The 21,091-nt window shown below is 46.8% G+C and overlaps 1 protein-coding gene across 1 annotated transcript in view; it reads right to left on the bottom strand.

The window, feature by feature from the left end:
* Nucleotides 1–3,844: 3,844 nt before the first annotated feature.
* Nucleotides 3,845–21,091, bottom strand: part of PKP1 (plakophilin 1) — a 41,963-nt gene continuing 24,716 nt past the window's right edge. The window contains exons 5-14 of the mRNA XM_062624897.1: nt 19,561–19,768; nt 18,557–18,734; nt 16,546–16,660; nt 15,202–15,357; nt 14,924–15,100; nt 12,851–13,004; nt 12,162–12,348; nt 8,479–8,563; nt 6,385–6,485; nt 3,845–5,630 (exon numbers count right to left, since the gene is read on the bottom strand). Coding sequence (XP_062480881.1) covers nt 6,414–6,485; nt 8,479–8,563; nt 12,162–12,348; nt 12,851–13,004; nt 14,924–15,100; nt 15,202–15,357; nt 16,546–16,660; nt 18,557–18,734; nt 19,561–19,768 — 1,332 coding nt within the window. The 3' untranslated portion in view covers nt 3,845–5,630; nt 6,385–6,413. The remainder of the gene's footprint in view (nt 5,631–6,384; nt 6,486–8,478; nt 8,564–12,161; nt 12,349–12,850; nt 13,005–14,923; nt 15,101–15,201; nt 15,358–16,545; nt 16,661–18,556; nt 18,735–19,560; nt 19,769–21,091) is intronic.

The raw sequence follows: 21,091 nt of genomic DNA, 5'->3' as shown, positions 1-21,091 counted from the left end.
CTGTGGTGGAGATGCCCTGGGGTGTGGGTGCACGAGCGCTGTGGGGGCTTTGGGCTGTGGGTGCTATGCATATGCTGAACCTCTTCTGCATACGCCTTGCTTTCATGGGGCAGGGCTTTCTGGTATGGGCTGCCACGTGTCCTTCGGCAGCGTGCCGTGGGGCCAGGATGCCACAGCATCTGCTTGGGGTGATCTCACCCAGGATGTGGGAAACCGAGATAGAGGAGCTTTGTTGGGGGTGTCCCAGCAGGAGGTGTTGGTACCGTGGGGTCGTTGGTGCTGTTGCGGTGTGTGGGTTGGGCTTGGTGCTCCCTAGGGATGCCCTGCATGGTGCAATGTGGTGGCTGTGCTGTGGAATTGGGAACTGCTCTTGGCTGGGAAGTGGTGATCCTCTGGGGTATGGCTTGGGAACGTTGGGTATTCCTGGGATGTGTGGGAAGGTATCCCATGGACCTGAAAATGGGCCTTTTTCTTGCGAACTGCCCTGTGGTCTTTGTGTGTGTCTACTGACTGTCCTGTCCAAAAATGGGCTTTTCTGATGCGTTCATACAGAGGATACAGATCCCAAAAGAAAAAGACATCCTCGTTTCTTGGTATTCATTTTACATGCTGCAAATGGATAGAGACCCAAGCACATAGTCCTATATCAGCTCCATTGCTGAGCAACTCTTGATTTCCAAATCGGAGACATGTACTGAGAGCTATGCTGACATATCCTGCCCTTCTTCAGTGTCCAGAGAGCCCACTCAAGAATATGGAGGTAGGACTCACCTGTATTAGTTTTAGACAGTCTGCATTATGCTGAACTTGCTCTTCTAGCCTGTAATTTATAGGACCTTTCTCAGATGTGATTTGTGCCTGAAGAAGCTGTGGGATGGACATCTCTACTATGTATGCAATATCAATATTTAACCCTCCCAAGGGGTTCTGGATACACTGCTCCTTAATGGACTTTTGTAAGAGAAATGCTTAGCTGTTACATTGAAAACCACTTGCAGGTATGCCTGCTGCACTGTGGCTTAGAAGCAGCTTAGGGAAGGAATGCTCCCAGTTGCCAACGCAGTTTTGGTTTTGAAGTGCTGCTGCAAACCTGGCTCCGACGTCGGGGTTTGGGTGCTTTGCCTTTGTGCTGAACCCTTTAGTGCTTGCCCACCTTTCAAGGACCTCAGAAGAGCTCCTGGAAACGAGCTCTGAGCAGCGTGGCATGGGGTGATGCCTATCCCTTTTTCCATGCATGGATGCACAGGCTGTGCCAAGCCTGTCTGATATGAAGAGGTTTCACAGCCTAAGATACTTGTCAGTGGTAAGAATTAGTCCTCAGCCTTGCCTTGAGTAAACCTAAACACTGAAATCACCTTCCCCTTTGCCACGTTTCTGCTTTGAAGAGCTTTCTTATGAAGGAGATCAAGAGGATGCTGCTTCCTTGTTTCTTTTGTAAAAGCCAGCACTTACATGCTGCAGTGCTCCCCAGTACGGGAAGTACAAAGCCCTCAGTGCATCCTGCACATCCTGCCATCCCCATGTAGGCTGGGCTTACGTTACTGCGGGATGTGATGCAGAGACCAAATTCTTAGATGCTGTTGATGGCAATTTCATGGAGCAGGCTGGGCAGGCCCCAGAGCAGATGCAGCATTAATGTGGTCCTGATTAGCATGAAAAGTCTGGCCTCAAACCTTACATTTATAGAGCTGCCCCATAACATCAACATCTGGATCAGCAAAAGCCTAAATATCCAGTGCTCATCTTCTAAAAGGGGGACTTACAGGATAGTGTTTGTTATGGGAAAAAGAAAGGGAGAATTACACTTTACAGGCAATGTGGACTGTGCTTATCATACTGAAACACAATCCCAGCATCCCCAACCAATAAGGAATCCTAGAGGAAGGGCAGAAGGGAGCTGGCCTGGTTAAGCAGCAGCAGAAGGAGGTTATCAGAAGGTGTCTTTCAAAAAGCTGAAGACAAAAATAGGAAAGACATCATAACCTTTGCCAGGCCCAGCATAAACCATCCTAAATGTGCCAAAAAGGAACAACTAGCTGAAATCAGAAGAATAAGCCATAAACAGTAAAAGCATCTTCACATATATGGAGGAAATGGGATTTAAAGCTTCATTACTCAGACTGGCATAAGACAGAGCAGCTCAGTCTGATCACTGCTGGAGGCTAACAGGCTTTTACAAACCTTCATACAGATGCTTTATTCCTCCCTAACACTGGCAAGACAAACAAAATAAAACCAGTCAAACTGGGAAGCTTGAAGAAATTCCAGCAATTTTTATTGATTTCAGCTTTTCCAATGAAGCAAATACATACAGTACAGCCAAAACAAAACTCTGATACATTATTCTCACATACCTGTATCTTACAGAATACACTGTATAGCTATGGACTGGTAGGCTAAGTTGGTCTCAAACTAGTGTGTGGTCAGAGAGGAATAAAACTGCCTACTGCCTTCTACTCGTCCATGAGGCTTCTGAAATGCTGGGGTGGGTTGGATTGTACATACACAAAACAAAACAAAGCATTTATGAGAAAATTAGACCAAAAAGCTCTGCTAAGCCCAGGACAAACAAGTGTGGTATTTATTTACATGGTTGTGTGTCCTGCGCACAAATCAGGCCCCAACCGCTTTGGTTTCTGCTGCCGGCAGAGCTAAAGGTGCTGCTAGCTATGGCCCTTCCCTCCTCAGTCATTCTCCAGCACTGTGACCCAGGGCATGTGCTACATGCTGAGGACCTGCCCTTGTCCCTGTCATTGGGGGTACACCCTACTTTGGTTCTTAAAGAAGCAAGAAACAGGAAACCAGCTCATCGAAGAGGGTATCGCGGCTTAAAACATGCCTTTAAGAACACCTCCCTAGAATGAAAGAATAAAAACTGGACTGGAGGTGAGAACAGCATCCGGCTGTGCAGGAGGGAACCTCACTGAGCTCCCAAAAGTGCTGGTTATGAGCAACACCACTTACTCCAATAAGTCTGATTTTCCTTTCTCTTCTCATAATTTGGCATCAGTGTCACTTCACTGAGTTGAGTGGAGTTTGTAGTCCAGCGACTGAGAGGAAAACAGAGTTGAGCATCAGGAATTTCCTGGGAAGTAATAGCTGCAAAATAGCCCTGGGCTGGCAGAGCGGTTCCAGTTCACACAGCCCACTGCTCTCACGAGTTAGCTATATTCTGAGGTATGAAAGCAGTAACATACAGCATCATAAAACCCAAATGAGATTGGAAAGAACCTCTCTGGTGTGCCCAGCTCCAAGCAGGGATAACGTCAAAGCCAGATGAGATTGCTTAGGGTTGTGCCCAGTCATGTTTTGAACATCTCTGAGGATGGAGACAGACCTTTATTTTTATCATTTTATTAGCTTTGGAAAAACAACTTTGCTGTGTTCATAAAATGATGCATCTGTCTCTTGGAGTCTAATACTAATGAAATCTCTAGTCCTTGTAAATTTAATTGTGAGATGATGATCATCCAGCTACGGCTCTTTGCGCCTTATAAAGTGACTCAACAAACTGCATTACTGATGAAAGCAGTGGCAGCGCTTTAAAATAAAGCCTAAATAACAGCCAATTAGAATGAATTTCCTCAATATTCCATCATTACGTTTTGCAGTTAGGTTTCCCCAATTAATTTTACGGAGAAAAACATTAGCTCCCAGGACTCCTGCTGAACGTGTAATTACAGGAACACATCTGAATGCAAAATGGCACGCAACATGCTTTTTCACCAAAACTGTAGTAATCCTGCCTGTGGATACTGCCATTGTTTTGGGTATCCACAGTGTTGGGTCCTGCCAAAACCATTTTGAACTGAGAATATGTATCCAGCTAGGGAAGAGCTGGCAGATATGGCAAGGGCATGCCCACGGGCTGGGGCTCCTTTGCTGCTCTTTAAATGCTCCTGAAACTGTCCTACCGGATTCTCCTGGTTCTAGCTCCCACTTCAAAGGTGCTTTTTTTCCTCTCATTTGGCTGGGAGCGCGGTGCAGAAAGCTCTCGACTGAATGTGGGTGAAGGCAAGCAAAGAGTTGCTTCTCATTGAAGCGCACAAGATTAAGCCACTCTTTGTAGTCCAAGAGAAGAAAAAACCAGCTGGGAAATGATCTCCCTCTGTGGACACGTGCTCCCTATGGTCTAAAGGGGGGACGAACAAGTGCTACCATGTTTCTTAGCTCTAGAGCTGTGTCAGATCAAATCTGAACTTCATGGACGGTTCTTTAGCGGGCACGAATCACCCCATTTCTGTGAAGGAATGGGACATGCTGTTTCCCACCAATTTAGGAGTCTGACACTTGCAAGAAATGGGACTGTTTTTCCCTTTCCAGGCTCACAATTCATCCTTCCCAAGCACCTCCTGCACCCTGATATTTGCAAAACAGGGTCCTGTACCCCTGCACTGTTTGAAGAAGCAATAACTGTGGGTGGGGGAGAGCCAGCAAATGTATCTTCAGCTGGTCCTTTCCCTGTGGATCTGAGCTCCATCCCCTCCAGGGACAGGTAGAGGATATTTTTCTTCTGGACAGGGGAAGATCAGCTTCTTTCATCACACAGTTCCTGCCGTAAGAAGTGGGTTGGCCTAAGATAAGCTCAGCAATTGCCTATCACAGCTTTAGCATCACAGCGTGATTCATGTAATTAAGCATCCCAAGAATTAAAATATTTCCGAATTTGAATTCACACAAGTGCTTACATTCCTTTGCATATCAATACCCCCTCATTTCTCTCATTCTTGTGTGGCAGTCAATGCTCCCAGGGGAAAACCACTTTGCCTGTCTCCAGTTCAACTTCTCCAATGCCACGTTTGTCCAGGTACAATCATGAGACTGAGTTGTTCCGGTGCTCAGAATGGTTTGGGAGCCGGTAGTGTTCATGCTTTGCAGATGTGTTGTAATTGTCCCCTCACATGTAGCTTCAGAGAAGGGTTACTGAGACCCGGGAAAGACTTTGCAGACGTCAGTTCACTTCTTGAGACAAAGAGTTCACGTAACAGGAAAGAAAATGCTAATAACTATAAGAGCTCATTGGAGAAAAAAATCATAAGTGGAAAAGAAGCCCGTGTTCATAAATGTTAGGAATAACCAGCCTTTGTAAAGAAGAGTATCGTGTGTATCTGTTGATAACGGCCATATGCAATGGGGGAACTTGACCTAAAATCGGCGATTTTTATACTTGTGGGTAAAAATAAGTTGTGACAAGTCTGTAGTGTGGCAGTATTTGGTGCATGGGTTGGGTGGCATTGGACAAAACTCTCCAAGGGGGTTAAACTGCACAACTCACACTGACTTTCAGTGGAAGACAGGGGACTAAGCCTGTAGGAAGATCCTACTCGCCACGTGTGCGCATGTATGTTGCCTGCATGCACACATACACAGCAACATGCACATAGTTACACAGACACACTCTTTGCAAAAACAAAACCATAATTATTGACATCGAGAAAGTATAACCTCAATAAAAGTCCCTTCTCCCCCCTAAAAAGAAGAAAATGCTTAAAAATATTAGTATCATCCACATGAAATCCATATGTTTAGTTTGCTTTACAGTTGAGTTAAACTCAGTAACACTCTACACCTTTAACATCCTAAGTAATTGTGGAAGGGTTGTCTTCCTGGACATGAACCAATTCCAAATTCTGAAATGGAATAAAAAAAACAAAGGAAAAACAAAACTCCAGATAATTAAAGCATTCAAGAGATCTTTTCATTACATTCAAACCCGACTTTCAATCTCATTTCTTAGCCTGTACCCAGTTTCTGTATTGCCCATAGCTTTTCACCCTAGACTTCCATGCTTCTCTGAGTCTCAGTGGAAACATCCCAACAGAGCAAGAAGTGAAATCCATATACCTGGGCAGAGGAAAGGAATGGTCTTTTGCACCATTTTCTCACATATTTTGTTTGGTTTGCAAAGAGCAAACCCATTCTTTCTGGGTAATCTCAGTCTTCCTCATAGAGACATCTGATATTTGAGAAATGATTAAAGCTTTTCCCTTCAGTGGGAATTATGGATAAAGACGCTTTACAGATCAAATCCTCAGTTCACAATGAATGAAAAACCATAATGGTGCCGTGCAAATTCTGCCCCCGATTTCTCTAACCTGGTTTCTCTATTGGGATTTTTGGGATGACAGCATGCAGCTGCAGATTTTGACCTGAGGTTTACAGGTGGATTATTGAGTGCCCAAAACCTCCCTAAGGGACAGTTAATGTCATCGCATGTGAGGGAATTAATTGCATGTTACTGACACTGGAGAACATTCCTCAAAATTCAGGAATGAAAGAGGCCTGTGAAAAGCCCCACCTGAGAGGATCTGGCAAAATACAATTAATCAGTTAGTGCCTTACCCCAAACCACCCCTTCCTCATGCACGAGGGCCCTGTTCTCACCTGCAGCCTAAAGGTGCGTGGAGGGGCTCCTAAAACCTGGATGAGAGGGTCCTGAAGGTTGTTCCAGCTAAAGATCCCATCATGTTCTTATCAAATCCTTGCTGAAAAAGCAGATAAATAGGAACTGTATATATATGTATGAAGTAGGTGAAGTGCAGTGAGTACATATCAGTTTCAAAACTGGTAGCTGTCTATCTCTGTGTGAGCCTTCTGCCCCACTTCAACAGCTGTCCTTCACTTAAAGAGTGTGTTTCGTTCTCAGACAGCTTCAGGACAGCCTCTGCCCTCCCTCTGTGTGCCCTTAACACATCACCCTTATTGATGGACTTTCTTAATTCTAACTTTTCCCCAAAGAGGCTTCTTCAAAGTCTCTGACAGGTTCAAGTTGGATGAGGCTTGGAGCAACCTGAACTAGAAGAAGATGTCCCTGCCTGTGGCAGAAGATTGGAACTGGATGAGCTCTAAGATCCCTCCCAGTCCAAACCATTGTATGATTCTATGACTTCATCTTCCTCGTGCTGCTTTCTGCCCTTCAACAGTCAGACTTCTCCAGCTTTACTGGAGGAAACCTTTATTTAATCATTCACTGAACATTATTTCATCTTATTCCTCATCCTGGAAAAATGGCAAAGATTTATGCATGATTTATCCTTGCATACTCCCATCCTTCTCATCTGATGTATACCTATGCAATGAACATCTGTGTGAGCACAAGAGTGACTCAGTCACATTAAATTGAGTTGGCACAGGCTCCTGAGCACAGCCCTGCGCAAAGCTACCCAAGCTCCTATGAAGAAAGTCCCTAACCGTTAATATGAGAATCATACTTAGGTGCTCTCTACCTTCCTGCCCCCAGGGTGCTCCCCTTTGTGGATGCTGCTCCTTCTCTTTAATTTGGCCCTTTACTCTCTGCAGGTGCTGCTGCTGTGGAGTTGGAAAAGCCCAACTTGTTCAAAGACAGCCACGGCGAGCTGGGAGCTGGCTCATGGCCCCGTCTGGCTCTGAGCTTAAGCAGTTTCTGTTGCAGGGAGCAAAACAAACCCTAAATACTCCTCTTCTTGGTTGAAAAGATTACCCTGAGTGTAGGGGTGATGTAACCACAGGGTAGGGTTATGAACACAGAAGAAAACGGGGGGAAAAGGAGGAGGAACCTTGCCAGGGATCTGTTTGGACATGCTGATCCTACACAACGGGCTGCAGCGAAGGGAGTCTCCCAGGCTAGAGCAGAACGTCCAGGTCTGTTCTCAGCACAAAGCAATGCTGTGCACACACAACAGCATCGGGGCCAGGAGCAAGGTGTCCTCAACATATAAGGGACATGGAACTGTTGGAACAAGCCCAGAGGAGGCCACAAGGATGAGCAGGGGCTGGAGCACCTCCTGTGTGGAGCCAGGCTGAGAAAGTTGGGGCTGTTCAGCCTGGAGAAGAGAAGCTGCGTGGAGACCTCAGAGCAGCTTCCAGTGTCTGAAGGGGGCTATAGGGATGCTGGGGAGGGACTCTTCATTAGGGACTGTAGTGACAGGACAAGAGGTAATGGGTTCAAACTGAAACAGGGGAAGTTTAGACTGGATCTAAGGAAGAAGTTCTTTCCTGTGAGGGTGGTGAGGCACTGGAATGGGTTGCCCAGGGAAGCTGTGAATGCTCCATCCCTGGCAGTGTTCAAGGCCAGGCTGGACAGAGCCTTGGGTGAGATGGTTTAGTGTGAGGTGTCCCTGCCTGTGGCAGGGGATTGGAACTAAATGATCTTAAGGTCCTTTCCAACCCAAACTATTTCATGATTCTATGACTCTAAGGTGGCTCTTTCATGGAAGAGCCCACCTAAACTAGCATCATCCTCAGGGTACAAGCCACCCAACACAACACACCACTGTCCACTTGGTCCCTAATGTCAGTCCCAGCAGCGGCGGTTGTGATTTGCTGCCTCTTGTTCAGATCTGAGGTGGGTTCCCATGTGCCAAGAGCACCGTGGTCCTCCCAGTGCCCTGGGCTCCTCCAGCCACTGCCCAGGCTCGCTGCTGAATCATGGCCTTTGACTGCAGCGAGTCAAGACCTGGGTTGTTCTTGTCGGCCGAGAAGCAGAAGCATTCTCCTTACCTGCTTGAGCACGCTCTGGAGCTCCCTGTTTGACCAAAGATCTGTCAGGAGGAGGCGAGCAGCTTCGGCTGCTTTTGGACAGGAGCTGGGAAGATGAAAGCAACCCTGGTGAATTCTGGCAGGCCACAGAACAGCAACCCACATGTGTTACTGACAGCCTTCAAATAAGGCCATCGCCGGCTGGGAGGCTGGCTAGACTTGATGGAGGCTGTCAGTAAAACCGTCCTTCCTCTCACAGCAATATTACCCGGCAACAATCTCTGGGACCAGAACAGGAGAAATGAAAAAGGGGAGGATTTGAGTGGAAAATTGAACATTAAACTGAGCTGGAGGAGTGTTTCAGGGGTGTGAAAGTTGGGAGAGTGAAAGAGAAGGGAAATGGTGCCAACCCTTCCCTGGAGTCTGTAGGGTCAGTTTGGGTGAACCCTTTGGGACAGCAGCAGAGGAACGGGCTCCATTGCTGCCTGGTGAGAATGAAGGAGATGGGAACATTTGTAACAACAACTCCTGCAACTGTAAGTCCTTACTCAGCACAAGTTAATAGATAATTGCTCGCGTAACAGCTCCGAAACCGTGAGTCATAGCAGCACCTTTTATGATTTTAGAACATTTCATACAACAACCCAGATATGAACCTCCTTGCTGGTTCCAATCACTGCTCCTCATCTCCTGGACCTCGTCCTGTCTGTGGGAGACTCCTGATTTGGGCTCAGTGCACCAGTCCCAGCCTGCGTCAGCCAGGGTGATGGAGAGCTATGAGGCCAGACTCAGGACCCTCCCTGTATGTTGCAGCTTCACAAAACATTGTGTCCTCAAAATAATCCTCATCAGACTATAAGAAATGGGACTGATGGTGCTCATCAGGAAACTGGACATGCCAAGAAATTCCTTGAAGAAGGATTTTTTCAGGATGTCCTAGGTTTACAAAATTGATTATCAAGGTGCAATCCTTGGAAGAAATGGGAAATAGGAAGTCTGGGGATGAGAAGAACTCTGTTCTCAAGAACTTGAGTTCTTGAAATGTGAATTTTGGTAAAATACTATGGTAGAATTAAGCTGCAACATTAAATTGCACAATAGAAAAGATGTGAAAAGTGAATGAACAAAGAGAAACTAAAACAAGTAAGTGATAAAGGGGCTGTGAGATGAACTTCAAATCTGATGCTCTAAAGCACAGGAAGAGCTTTTGGAGAAGAGCTTTTAGTGGAGCCAGTAGAATTATTGAGAAAAAGATGTGATTTTATTAGTGGAATAATGTTGCTTGAAAATGAGCAGAAGAAGAATATTTTTCAGCTTAGTTCGAGAAAAAGGATGAAAAAGCCATCAGACGTCCCACTAAAATCAGTAACAGCAGCTTGATTTTCAGAATCACCAACCAAAAAAAAAAGCAGCTAATATGCAATATTTTGGCTTAATTTTTGGATTTAAAGTAGCAAAGAGCAAGCAAAACCCATCTTCACTATGGAGGCAATGTCATCAACGTGGATATGTGCAGGAGGGAGACAATTATTTAATTGCGATCTCCAGGAAGGAGAAGAAACCACAGCTATCAGATAAAACTGCTGAACCCTTTGTGACTTTCACTCAGAATACAGCTACAAGAAGCATCAGGAAAAAGAAACTTCAGCTTGGAGGAGGGATGGTTGGCATTTGAGAAGAACACAAGAAGGGGAAAGCTCCGTAACTTGCTTGTTAGGTAACATGGAAGCTCTTTCTATATTATGAATACAAAACTGTCTGAGCATCTTAAACTGATGATTTACAGCTTCAAATGCAACAAGAGGAAACGTGCATTATGCAGATAAGCCACCACCAGTGCTGGAAGGTGAGGGAAGTGTGTCCATGGGTAAATTGAGGCAGAGTATTAGAAAAAACTCTGTAAAATACTAACAAGGTGCAACATGGTGGTGTTCTCCATGGTGATTTGGTCACCACTGAGACCTCCTTGGTTCTCTGTTTCTGCTGGCAGTGGTGCTGCGAAGGAGGAGGTTGATAGTGTTGACTTGCCACATTCATTGGTGGTATGTGGGGTCTGCATCCAACTTAGGCAAGAGCCCCCAGTAAAAGTGTTGGATCTAGTTATTACCACCAGGGACTGGGTGAGGCTGTTTCTGGTGCAGGATTGCACAAACCCCACCATAAAGTTTCTTCATTATCTTCACAGGTTACACAGGAAAGTGGGAGAAGTGAAGTAACTTGTGAACTACCAAGTGTCCAATTCACTGGTGGGGAGATCTCTTTCACATCTGATCTGTGGGAACAGTCTGAAATCATATGGCTTGAATAAGAAAGATTAGTCCTGGGTGTAAATTGTTGTCATTTCTCCATAAGAATTTAACAGCAGCAAAGACTTTGGGGACAGAAACGAGCAATGGGGCAACAGGAACAATTTGAGCTTGGGACATTGCGAGAACTGGGGAGTTTCTCAGAAGGAATCTGTGATACAGACAGGAGGAACACACTGAGAACATCTCCAGAGTTTAGTAACTCCTCGTAGTTTAGTGAGTCACTGCAAACAAAGCTCGTCACACAAAGCAGTCAAGACAATTAAGGTAAGCACAACCCCAGTTGTGCAACGCTTTGCTGAAGTAGTAAATTAGCTGACGACTGGTCTGAGGGATCCAAAGTGGGGCTTTAAGCAGAAGTAAATATCATTGAAAACAACGAAGACATCGGAGAGGGCTGGGTTTCATGTTACTTGGGCTTGTTGGAGAGTTGAAACTTATAAAAGCAGCAAACTGACCCATGTTCACTGGCTGAGGTCCAAACTAAACATAGAGGCCACTTTTAATGGCTGAGAATCTCACCCTGCCACGAAACAAGTGGTAGATTGCAAGTGGTTGATGGAGAAGGCATGCAAACGTCTTTTCACAACAGAAAACAATAGGTTATATGTAGAAGGTATTTTAAAACAAAGACAGATGGTAGGAGAGATGAAAGTCTAGGAAGCAGAACACATGGTCAAAGCTCATGTAAGTTTAACACTAGTTTGGCCAGAAATGAGCACGGAGCTTGGCAAGGGTTGACAAGCTTTTGCACAGGGCTGTAGGAGTGTGAACAACAAGCAGGATGGATTTACTACCATCAAAACTCAAACCAGTTGTTGCAAAATACATGTGTGTGGCCCACTGGAGGTACTTATGTATCATCACAGCTGCATCTTTGCCACTTGAGATGGACTTTGCAACAGAAAAAGTGTTAAGGTGAACAAATGTGAACATTGAAGCTAAGCACAACCCCACAGTGCTTCAGTCTCAGCCCTGACCTTCATAGTAGGGTTTGCAGGAAGATCTGAGTGGGAAGCCAGGATGCCAGGGACTCAGGCCATGTACTGACATCCTCTGTTCCGAGGGCTGGAAGTTTGAAAAGGCCTTAAGATGTTGGTGCTTCAGTTCTTTGTAGAATTTCTTAAAACAAGCAGCAAATCTCTTGAGGTCCCTTTACAAATCTCACCCTGGATGGCTCATGCCTGTTTCCAAGAAACTAACACTGAGGATTTCTGTGTACCAACATGCTTGAGTTTTCTTTGGCTCTTAATCTATGACCACAGAGTAAGAATAATACTTTGCTAAGGCTCTGAAGGGTGTTGGAAACGCTCTGGGGTTAATCTGGCTGTGCACAGAGCGTATGGACTCAAAAATGTCTTCACATGACCCTCTCCATGCCTTCTGCCCCAAACTCACCCATTTCGGCACAGGCTTACTACATTATTTAGCATGTTGCTTGTCAAGTAAGACTTCCCCAGGTGTGGGTTGGACATGATGAGGTTCCTCAGAGTGTAACATGCTGATGTCATGATCTCTCCATAGCTGTTGGTATTTCCAGACTGGAATGACAGGAGACGTGATACATCTGGGAGCACCTGGTGAGCTAAAGAGGTGGAATGTTCCAATCAACGTTTAAACAAAGCCTAGCACAAGTGAACGATGCTATTTGCATTAGCACTATTCAATGCAAGAGTGAAGTGCTATCTCTGGGAGGAGGCACTAATAATGTAATGGCATAATGGTCATCACTTGATTTTCAGACACAAAAAGAGTGCTGCAGGTCTCTGAAAGGGCAATGACACTGGTCATGGGTAGTCAAGACCAACTCAGTTCCCCAAACACTATCATGCTCATGATCCTGTAGATTTGCCATTGTCTATAAGGTATTCCACATGCTTGTAAAGACTGAGCTAGCACATATTTTGTTAATTAAGCCTGCAGGTATCTCCTGTAATTGTCCTTTTGGCCAGAAGAAATAACGCTGCTTTGCCCAATTTCACAGCTGGGTTAGATCCTGTTATGGCGTTTACAAAGCGAGATGGGCAGGTATTAAGAGTTGGAAACCAGACACTGTTCTGGAATCCACTGTGGTGGAAATGACTTACCCATGGTTTTGTGGAGAACAGGATGCCGGGACATGTTGCTCAGCAAAGAAGCCCCAGACCGGACAACTTCAGAGCTGTTGGACTGGAGGAGCCGTGCAATGCGAGGCAAACCTTTCTCCTTCAAACCAATCAACTGGCTCATTGCATTGGACATCTAGGAGACAGAACAGAGATATCTCGTGACTTCTGTGCCAGGAGGACACAACTGGAATGATGTACAGGGCCAGATAAATACGACTACATTGTAAAATAAGGATCTGTATAACTTTCGCTACCATAGTTCCCTTTAGTTTGTCATTTACCCCTCATCTCCACAGACATTTGCAAAGTCAGCCTCTCATCTGCGATACAACTGGTGCTTCTGTCCTCTTTCTGGGGCCTGAGTGAGTACAGTTGCTCATCCAACTGGTAACTCCCAAAAGCTGGGTAAGTTTTACCTTCATGACCATGTTGCCCTTGCCCTTCACAATGCCCTTGCATCTCCCTGCCATGCCCAAGTAATCGGCTGCAGTGGAATAGGCACAGCTAATGAATACCTTTAAAAAAAGTCTGAAGACCAAAAATACTCATCTTGGACCCTGATCTCATGTTTGCTTATGTAAATCTAGACGATCTCAGGATGTAGCCAATGCAGATGAGTGTTCATGGATGTTGAAGTCACATACCCTTAATAAACTGCCCTTTTGATAGACTTTAAATGGAACTCAACTACTACCCCACCAGAGAGGCTGCTGGAGATTGTTGCACAACCAGCAACACATCAACAGTGACGTGGAAATAGAGGGAATGGGCTGGAAGGCAATCCCCTTCCAGTGGGCTGAGACCCATGCTCCAGGAGGCACATGCTTCAGTTTTCCTTTCCTTCAAATGACAGCAAATCCAGCAACACAACCCTACTACAGCTCCGAGCTGGAATAAGCCCCTTGAAAGAAGAAGCCAATTCAGCACATCCAGGCAAATTCCAGGCACTCTGTTCCAGAAGGATGAAATAAATTGCTTCAACACTGCCAGAGCTGGTTTTTCTGTGTTTGTTTCCTTCCCCCCTGTCCAAAAGCCATTCTTGTGTAATGATGTTGATTGCCACGGAGCACATAGCTCCGGTCCCATTCCTCCGTTCAGCTCTACCCATACAGTGACAGCCTCTGTCCACCTTGTTGTAAGCAGCACTGCTTAGTTAAACTGCAAACACAAAAAGTTCCCAAAGTATTTCACATTGGAAGACTTGGAACAAAAGCTCCCAAAGGGCTGAGAGCTGGCAAGTTAATGCTGTCCTAGCATTAGGAAGGCTCCATTCATGAGTCACTCCGTGTTTCTGGGTGGAACGCTTCGCACATGTGACACGCCTCCCCTACGTATGAAGCTATTATCTCTTTATCTCCCCAACCATCTTATTTAAATTGGAATTGATGAAGTTTGACACAAACAGACAAGTTGAGGTTTGTCCACGTGAACTCAGCTTGCAAGGACGTGCCCACGGTAACGACATTGGCCACAGCAGAGCTGCTGTCGTGATGTGTGCCTTGCCGTGCCCTAGCTCCTGCAATACCCACGGTGTCACACAGTCCGTGTCACCTCCACGCTGCCATACCTACAGGTTAGGACACCTGTCAGAGCTATTTTACAAGCAGCTATGATGTGAGGACGAGCCACAATCCAGAGCGCAACCCACCCTGTTATTAGAGCCACCTCCCACTTAGAAAACACACACAGGCTGTGGCACACACACATCCTCTCTCACCCCTTTAATGACATCTGTCCACATGTGCACATCTGGGCACATACTCACTCATGTCCTGCGGGGGGTGGCCATACCAGTAGATGCTGGTAGTTATGACCAACAGACTGGGGAAACCTGGAAACCCAGTGTATGGCTCTGGGATAGAGCCTTAGGATGCTGATGATAGCCCCTCATGAGACCCTGCGTTTGGCGTTAATAAATAGTTTGCTGGAGCATCCACGGTGCAAAGACTTGCAGTAGTGCCCTGAGGTTTAAGGAGGACATTTTCCTTTCTGATTACTGTAAAGTGCTGACACATTTGGCTGAGTGCATGTGGAGGAGAGAGGAGCCCTTACCAGCCCTCGGCTTGCAGTGAGGTTCTGCAGAGCTCCAGCACAAGCTTCCAGGGTGGCATCCTTCTTGCTCTGATCCATCAGGGACAGGTAGGTGCGGATGGCATCAGAGTGGTAGAGCCAGCTGGGTCCTTTGGGTTTAAAATCCTCCTCAGGAAGGGGGACACCATACTCATCATTCTACAGAGACGAGAAAGTGGGAGCTCAGATCTTGCTCTTTGCTCACAGCCCCTGCCCAAGTTTGAATATCACATTTCCAAGCCTCCTGTGGCACATCTTACCTCCATTTTACCACTCCTGCTGTTGAAACAGCCTGTGAGAGTTTTGTCCATGTAAACGCTCCGGGCCATGTGGTTGAGCTGGGTGTATTTGTTGGGAACTTCAGCATCCAGGCGGTAGGAGAGGTTGTGCAGGATGCAGATGCAATTCTCCACAGACTGAAATCCCCCCCAGAATAAAAATCAAAGCATCACATTAGGCAGAAAAACATGGAGCAGCACCTGCTATAGCTGCAGAGAGAACATACACTGTGCCGTAACCAGCTTTTTTATAGCAGTTATGCTATGTAAGCTCCTGACCCTGCTTAAGGTAGCAATGATGGGAGGGAAGGGGGTAGACATGAATGAAGGCTACATAGCCCAGATGCTATACTGTGAGCTGACTGACTCTGAACCTTGTTAGGTCCCACTGTAACGGACAAGCTGATAAACAGGAAAAGAGAGCAGAGGGTGGTTGTATCAAAGTGCCCATCATGAAATGCCAAATCTCGAAAGTCTTCCTCTTGCCAAGTCAACTTTTAATGACTTTATCCAAGCAACAGCTTCAGATCTGGGGACACTTTCTATTAAGAAGGGGCTTTTAAGCCTCTGTTACCTATAAGTCAGAGTTCCCAGTGTAAAGAGTAAGGGAGAATTTCCACTAGACACCTATAACCAGCATCAAAAACTGCTTACATTTCCAGAGAGCTGTGTTCAGTATGTGCTGCTGAAATCGATCTTCTTGCAAAAGCCATCCCCAAAAGATGATTTGCTTAATCCTGAGCTCATCTGAAGTAATTTTGGTGCTTACTGGGCACTGAGGACTTTAGGGTATCTGTTTAGTATCACAGATGTCAAGCTCCTAAAAATATGGCTATAAATGCTATTTTATCCAAGGTAAGGCCATTTACACACAGCAACCAGTCACAGTTAGGGGACTGGCAGGGAAATGCCAGCTCTTGGCTTCTTGCTGAATGCAGTGCCAATCTGGGACTTACAATGTTGAGTGCTGGTGGATGAAGTGATGTAGCAGTGGGAAGAGCGATAGATGGTGGATAACATGCTGGAAGGATTCCAGGGTGGGAGTGAAAGGATGGAAAACATATTGGGGGGTCAGGAGCCAAAATACTTTGCTGTTTCTCTGTTTGTTAAAGGGAAATTGTAAACCCACCTCTATTTCAAGCCTAGAGCACAGAAGACCGCAATCCTACAACAGTCTGCACTGGGATTTGGAAGGACAAGAGCAGCCACAAAGGGTCCAGTCCCCTCTTGTGCTTGTTTCAAAGAGATCTTGAGGTATTCCTGAAGTTGCAGTGATTAACTATGGGGCTGAATGCTAGCAAAGAGCTTGGGGTGAGCATCTGGTACCTTGTCATCGGGTCGGTTGGAAGCCACGCAGTTCTGGGCATAAGTCATGACTGAATCGATCAAGCCAGGGTAATTCCTCATGGTCTGGCGCCCCATGTCTGCAGAACTCAGGTTTCTGAAGGAAGCCATCGCAGAGCATGCCAGGGAAGAAGGAGGAGAGAGGATTAGTTGCGTTCGCTTACCATTCTCTATGGGCTCTGTTCTGGCTATGGGTATCATTGAATTTAAGGATGTTTCTGTAGATTCAGCAAGGCTGGTGTACTGCTGTCAGTGTGGAGACCCTCTGCAGGACTGCAGTGGTGCACAGCCCTCTTGGTGCTCTTTAGGATTGATTTCATGTAGGAAAGTGTCCCTTTAAGATGCTCTGCATAGAAAACATCCTCCTAGTGAGAGTAACTATCAGCAGTATTTTGCCTTAGAGGCTATGCATGTGACATTACACAGACTCATCACCTCCTTGGAGGTGTTTCCAAAGAGAAGACTGAATAAGGACCGGCTGAGACGATTGTGGAAATCAGAAAGGTGAATCTGGTTGCAAGTATGGAGCTACGAAGGGTCAACGGCAATATTGGTGTGGGAAACAGGGGGCAGAGAGGCTGAAGAGCAGCAATCACTCTGACCAAAGGGACTGACCAGTTTGTAATGGTGTAATGTATTCCTGAGCACTGGTTGCTGCCAGGACAGGGGAGCTTTTCCAGTAACAGGAAATGTTTTTTGTTGCTTTGTTGGTTTTTTTTTTCTCTTCCCTGTTTTATTGCTTTGTAGCTTGCAAATGAAAAACAAAGAGAGGTTGGCAGTCCTTGTGAGATATTCACTCCAGGCATTCCAGAACTGGATTTGGTGTTCACTGTGATTTGCAGCCTCCTCATTAACATGAATTCATCTGCAATCCAGAAATGCTTGAGCAGCAATGGCTGGAGCCCAGGGCAAACACAAGGCTGTTCTCATCTCTGTGTTATGATGTGGCAGGGCAGTGAGTCAGAGCAATCCTGGCTCACCCCTCAGAGCAGGGGCTCTGGACACAACCACTCTGCTTTCCTTGCTCACCTTGCTCCCCAGTCCTGCTCCCCCCAGCCTCTTTTGCTCCCTGGATGACCTGCATCTGGCAGGCTTCGCTCGGGGTGTTGGATTTTACTGCCACAGTCAGGAGACAGAGCCCACCTTGAGCCAAACTCCATGGAGAGCTCATTTTACAAGCCACCACCCTACCCTTTCCCTCATTTTAATGGGGTATTTTATGGCATTGGTGGGTTGAGATGGTCTTAAAAGTGGAGCACCTCACATGAACATCCACCACACACCCCAACATTCCCTGCATGGGGAAGGTGCCTTCCGAGACGGGGAAGGGAGCAGCACTCTCTATCTTTCAGACACGGTTCCCAGCCACAGAAGACGATAGTATCACGTCTCAAAAGGCCCCCACTGCATTCACCCACTTCGTTTCATAAGCAGATACAGCTCCTACTAGCTGCATGTCTGGTAAGGGTGTGGTTGGTGCTGCACTCCCTCGGGGAGAGCTTCAGTTGATGAAAGTACCTAATTATACAGGGCATTTTTTTTCCTTTCCCACTTGTTCCCAACGAGACGAGGATCTCGCATCCAAGTGGAGGAGGGTGGTGGGAGAAACAGCAAGTCAGGGCGAAGAGCCTCTGCGAAAGGGATCTGGCTTTCCCGTGAACAAAATAAACTACTCAGGGCTCAGTCTGCACCTCCTCTGGCCAGGCTGATGATACGAGCCAGAAAAAGGCCAGGGCAATGGGGTTGCTCTGGGTTTAACCAGTTATTAAAGGCAGTAGGGGAATGTTTTCTGTCTAATAATGCTAGGAAATACGAGGAAAAACGTTTTACATTTGTCTGCACCTTCTCTTAGTCAGGAAAGCTTTCTCAAAGGAGAGATTTGTATTAAAGCAATTGGAGCGAGCATGTATTTAGCTTATTGTAAGGTGATTTAGACAGCTTCAGCATTTCTCAACATACACAAGCTGCAGTAAATCTCTGCGTGATGACTCACCTCAAACACCCTGTAGCATTGAAGAATACTTCTGGGTCAATAATTTCTCTTGTCCTATTGCAGGTGCCATCAGACCAGCCAGAGAAAGGGATGATAACGCAGTCTGTCAAGACGGGGAGGGCCTCCTGTATCAACTCTTCTTTTAACTCATCAGTGGAGGAGAGGTTCCAGAGCAGTCCTAGGAAGGAGGCAGAAGACAAGCTCAAGCAGAGGGTCACCATGCATTAGAAACTTCCTTTAGGCCAGAGTGAATTCCAGCTACAAAGTCCTTCTTCTTTTCACCCCTCTTTGAACTAAGAGTGCAGAGGCTGCCCTAAATCCTAGGCTCTGTCCATCCTTATTGGAGACAGGCAGGACAGGCACCAGCAGCAGTGTTTGGGGTGGAGGTGGGCATCTAAGCATCCTCCCTCCTCCCATAATCGCTGTTTATGGCCATTGGGTTGCAGGGGGGAAGGCATCACCCCAGTGATCTCATGAAGGCTTACACACAAGACCTCAGTCACAGTTGAGGGTGACCTGCACCAACAAACCCATGTCATGGAGCCATTGAGTCATGGAATCAACCAGGTTGGAAAAGACCTTCAAGATCATCATTCCCCAGCACTGCCATGTCAATCCTTCGAGAAAAATGAGATTCCAGTGAGATAACCTGCCCAACCATGTTGGGATTGCCAACACTGCTGGCCTTCCCTGGCAGCATCACGGAGGCCAGGGGTGCAGAAAGGCATGGGAATGGCAGGATGATCATAGCTGTGGGGGGAAACCTGGGCCAGGTGTTTTTCCGGTGGACATGAATGGTGTGAGGAACCCTGACGGGACATTGAAAAGCCAAGACCATCACTGCCTTCTGTTTTAGACTGCCATTTGGTGTGATAGGAACATAAACCATCCACTTTGTGCTATGGCAGCACCATGGCTACTGGGCCTTTGCGTGCTGGAGCACCACGGACCACAGGCAGGGAGGAGCATGGTCCTTGCAGAGGGCTGAGCAGTTTGCTGTGTACCTGTCAGCTGCTTCTGAATCTCAGTGTTCCCTGTCCTCCGCAGGAGGCTCACGCACTCCCTTATCCCATTCTGCCGCCGGGTTTCTATCTTGTTGGTTGGATTCTTGAAGACCAAGTTCCGGAGGGCTCCGGCTGCTGCCCGCTGTACGTTCTGGTTTGTGCTGCGGAGCAGCTCCACAAGCTTGGCAATTCCCCCCAGCCGATAGACCTGCACCAGGAGAGACATGCTGCCATCAGCACAGGGTGCGGAGCATCACCGGGACAGGGAACTGTCATGGCAATGCAAGCAGTCAACATGGCACAGAAGGAGGGAAGCTGGAAAAGCAGACCTGGCAGGAAAGGATGGCTAGAACTCACAGATGGCATATCTGGTTCAGGCCATAGGTCATGAACACAAAGGTGCTGGCCTTGAGGTTGGAGCTGAAACTCTAGAAGTAGATGTCTATGAGTAATGGCCATGGACTGAACCCTTTGCTGATGAAAGGTGCTGGCTCCCACAAACTTTCTCCTACCTCTGTCAGTTTGCATCAGGTGGAACTGTTGCTCTGGCTATCTGTAGAGGCCATTTATAGCAATATAATAACATGATGTGGTAATTTATCTGCATCCTGAAATCACAGGCTGAGCTTAGAGAGACGGCCATGGTACAGCGTAAACACCCTCCAGGTCAGCCAGAAGCAGTGCTGGGCCATGCCACAGCACTCAGCAGGGGCAGCACTGGAAAGGGGTGTGAACCCCGACCTGCAGGACACCCCACAGATGCCAGGGAGGTTTTGAAGGCAAATCCTCACTGGAATGATGAGCGTTCCCACTCTGGGAACACGATCCCACATGGAGCCCCTCCTGGTACAAACCAACCCATGGGCTGGAGACCTTGCTGACAACAGGACACGAACGAGCACCCTTTAGACAGGGCAGCAAACAAGCGTGCTCCGGGGTGACTCACACGCCTGCTCTGACACATCCTTCTGGGAAGCAATGGGACAGGCCAGTGCTCAGAGAGTGTTTTCAACAGCAACAAAGGGTGCGGCTGCCCCACCATTCCCTGCTGTGATGTGGGCTGGGGTACCCGCACCCGTTGGGGACAAACGGGTACATTCCCATCCTCTGCCAGCATGTCCCGCTCCACTGCTGTGCCAGGAAATGGAAAACCACCTCAATAGGGATGGAATCTTGATGAACCCGTGTCTGTATGACTGCAAACACGCTAGGGCGGGATAAACTTGTGTGACAGTCGTGCCACAGCAGATCCGTCCTTGAGGTTGCCTCCTTTGCTGCATGTTGGCGCAAATGTAGTAATGGGAGAGTAAGAGCATAAGAAAAATAAGCTTCACTATAAGAAGTGCTTCTGTTTGATCAAATATCCTTGTCCAAGATCTCTAATCTGGCCATTGGCTTACATGGCAAAAATGGCTGAAAATAGCTGAAATGGCTGAAAATGACTGAAATATCACTGAACAATGCACAATGAGCATCACAGTGGGGTTTAGAGCAATCCTGTATGTCTGACGCTGCATCTGTGAGATTCATG

Source organism: Pezoporus occidentalis, unplaced genomic scaffold, assembly GCF_034315485.1.
Source record: "Pezoporus occidentalis ecotype Australia unplaced genomic scaffold, CSIRO_AGI_Poc_V1 ctg274, whole genome shotgun sequence".
NCBI lineage: Eukaryota > Metazoa > Chordata > Aves > Psittaciformes > Psittacidae > Pezoporus > Pezoporus occidentalis.
Note: the sequence above shows the minus strand (reverse complement) of the source record. Positions and strands in the feature narration are given on the sequence as shown.